Genomic DNA, 2,500 nt, shown 5'->3' with positions numbered 1-2,500 from the left:
TATATGTATATCTTCAATGTATCCATCTTTAATCTGTCTCTAAAGTTTGTATATGTGTACATATATTGTGTAGATGTATATATATATATATATATATATATGTATAAGTGTAGATAGGAACGGTTCCTTGACAAGAGAGCCCGCCTCTCTCGGTCACTCTCTTTTTCTCTCTCTCTCTCTCTCTTGGGAGAGAAGAGAATCTCTTTCTTTTCTCCTCTCTTGCCGTAGGGTTCTTTTCTTTAGTTTTATCTTTCTTTCTCTCTTTCTTTCTTTTTTGTCTTTTCTTCTTTCTGAACAGACAGCGCGGCAGCTCCCTTCTAAGATCGTTCGAGCCAACTGCTCCTCTCAGATGCTCTTTGTATGTCTCCTCTATACATGCAATGATGAAAGTAAGTCATACTCGCACTTTTAGTTCTCGTAGTACTACTACTAGTAGTAGTAGGAAAAAGAGACATAGAGAGAAGTGAAGGGCATTTTCGATCACTCGTTCATTTCCTTTCTCTCTTCTCTCGTCTCTTCAAGCCTAAGAAGAAGAAGAAGGAGCAAAGCAGTAGCGATCACTTCCCGGGGCGTAGCTATCTCTCTTTCTCTCTCTCTTCTCACTTCCTTTGACTAGAGAGTCGATTGCGCGTCCCCTCGCTTCTCCACCCGACCTTCTTGAACTGATTTATTCTATTCCTCCTTATTCTTCTTCTCATTGCTAGTCTTCTTTTCCTGCTCTGTCTTCTTCTTCTTGGCAATTTGTCTCTTCTCCTCCTTCTCCTTTTATCGTATGTATGATCTTCTTGTTTCGTATTAGGCTGGCCCTAGTTCCACTGCATGCAGGTGTGCTGCCGTTCATTTGGATGGAGACAGATCTAAAGAAAGGCTTGCTTGTTTCTTCGTCTCCCTCAGAAGATGATCTCTATTTATCTATCTCTCTCTGTCTATCTATCTCTTTCTCTAGATCTCTCTATTCTTCGCCTATCTATCTGTCGTCTATTCATTTCCCTATCTGTCTTTATATATCTGTCTATATATCTTCAGTGTATCTATCTCTCGGTCTCTCTATTTGTTGATGCCCTATATCTCTGCATGCCATCCATCAATCTTCTATCTGTCTATCTATGTATGTAGCTATCCATCTATCTATCTATCTATTTACCCATCTATCAGTCTCTATCACCTGACTCTATGTCTTTCCTCCCCCTTCATCTTTTGTCTTCTTTCTTTCTTTCTTTGTCTTTCTGAACAGGCATGTATTTAGAGAGGACGTCAGATCAGAAGTCTTTTCGGGTGTATGTGAAGGCCCCAAGCGGTTGGCATGTGCGTGACGATATCGAAGCAACTCGAGCTCTAGAGAGCGTCCGATCTTATTCTCCTATTGTTCTTCCTTCTCTTCTCTCTTCGAATGAAAAGAAGAAGATCAAGAAGGGGGACATGATTGAAGATCGAAAAGAAGAAGAGAGGGAGGAGGAGGAGAAGATGGTAGGAGAGAAGAAAGAGACTGAAGAAGAAGGAAAGCAGAAGAGAAGTAGGGAGGAGCTCCATGGACTGTCGTTAGAGAAAGATCAAGGTAGTAATACAAATACACCCTCACGTCGATCGAAAAGACAAGAAGAAGAAGAAGGAAAGATGAACAAGAAGAAGAGAATCGCGAAAGAAATGAAGAAAAGAAAGAAGATCAAGAAGAGAAACTCAGAAGAGGAAGAAGAAGAAGAGGAAGAAGATGAAGAGGAGGAGGATGGGAGTAGTACGTCGTCTTCTGCCCCGCGATCGTCTTTGAAACGGAGGAAATGTCAAAATGAAAGAAATGAAGAAGAAGAAAAAGACGAAGAAGAAGGAGAAAAGATAAAAGGAGGAGAAAGAACATCTACAAGTGGTAGAGACGCAGAGGCTTGTAGGTCTCCGCAAAAGAAACAGAGGAGATTAAAGAAGATTCTTGAAGATGAAGAAGAAGAGACACCTCGTGGAGGAGAAGAAGAAGAGATAGATCAAAGAGAATGAAAAAGGGAAGATGACGATCCAAAGAAGAAGATTCTCATAGGGAGAAACTGCGTGAATGGATGAATGAAGAAAGAGAGAGAACAAGAAAGGCTTAAGAGATCTTACAGAAGTACAGTAGGAGAAAAAGAAGAAAGAGAATAGAATGTTAAGAGAATATCTCCAAGGGAGAAGAAGAAATGCTCCTATCAAGTGATAGAGATATCCCCATGAATACACATACACATACACCTCCTCTCGAAACGCAGTGATAAAGTCTTTCATCAAGCCTTTTAACTTTTGAAAATGCTTCCTCTCCTTTTAGACTTCTCTCGTAAGAAAGGCCTCACCTCTCTCTAGCGAGTTCAAGTCTTCTTTGTATGGAGAGAGAAAGCTAAACACTCCTTATCTTCTCTGACTCCTCATTGATCGACAGTCCTCTTATCTTCTCTCAGAACTTTCCGTCGTGAAGCTTCTATACTCCGTGTATGTCTATACATGTCAAGAAATCCATCTACCTATCTATCTATATGTATAT

The 2,500-nt window shown here is 40.5% G+C and overlaps 1 protein-coding gene across 1 annotated transcript in view; it reads left to right on the top strand.

Moving 5' to 3' along the window:
- CSUI_010107 (ccaat-box dna-binding subunit related protein) overlaps positions 1-2,490 on the top strand; it is a 3,068-nt gene extending 578 nt beyond the window's left edge. Inside the window, exons 2-3 of the mRNA XM_068070212.1 lie at positions 299-389; positions 1,235-2,490. Of these exons, the coding sequence (XP_067917813.1) occupies positions 350-389; positions 1,235-1,986 (792 nt within the window). The 5' untranslated portion in view covers positions 299-349 and the 3' untranslated portion in view covers positions 1,987-2,490. The remainder of the gene's footprint in view (positions 1-298; positions 390-1,234) is intronic.
- The last annotated feature ends 10 nt before the right edge of the window (positions 2,491-2,500 follow it).

The sequence above is a fragment of the Cystoisospora suis genome, assembly GCF_002600585.1.
Source record: "Cystoisospora suis strain Wien I chromosome Unknown contig_6668, whole genome shotgun sequence".
NCBI classification, from domain to species: Eukaryota; Apicomplexa; class Conoidasida; order Eucoccidiorida; family Sarcocystidae; genus Cystoisospora; species Cystoisospora suis.
This window is presented reverse-complemented; position numbering and strand designations above follow the sequence as displayed.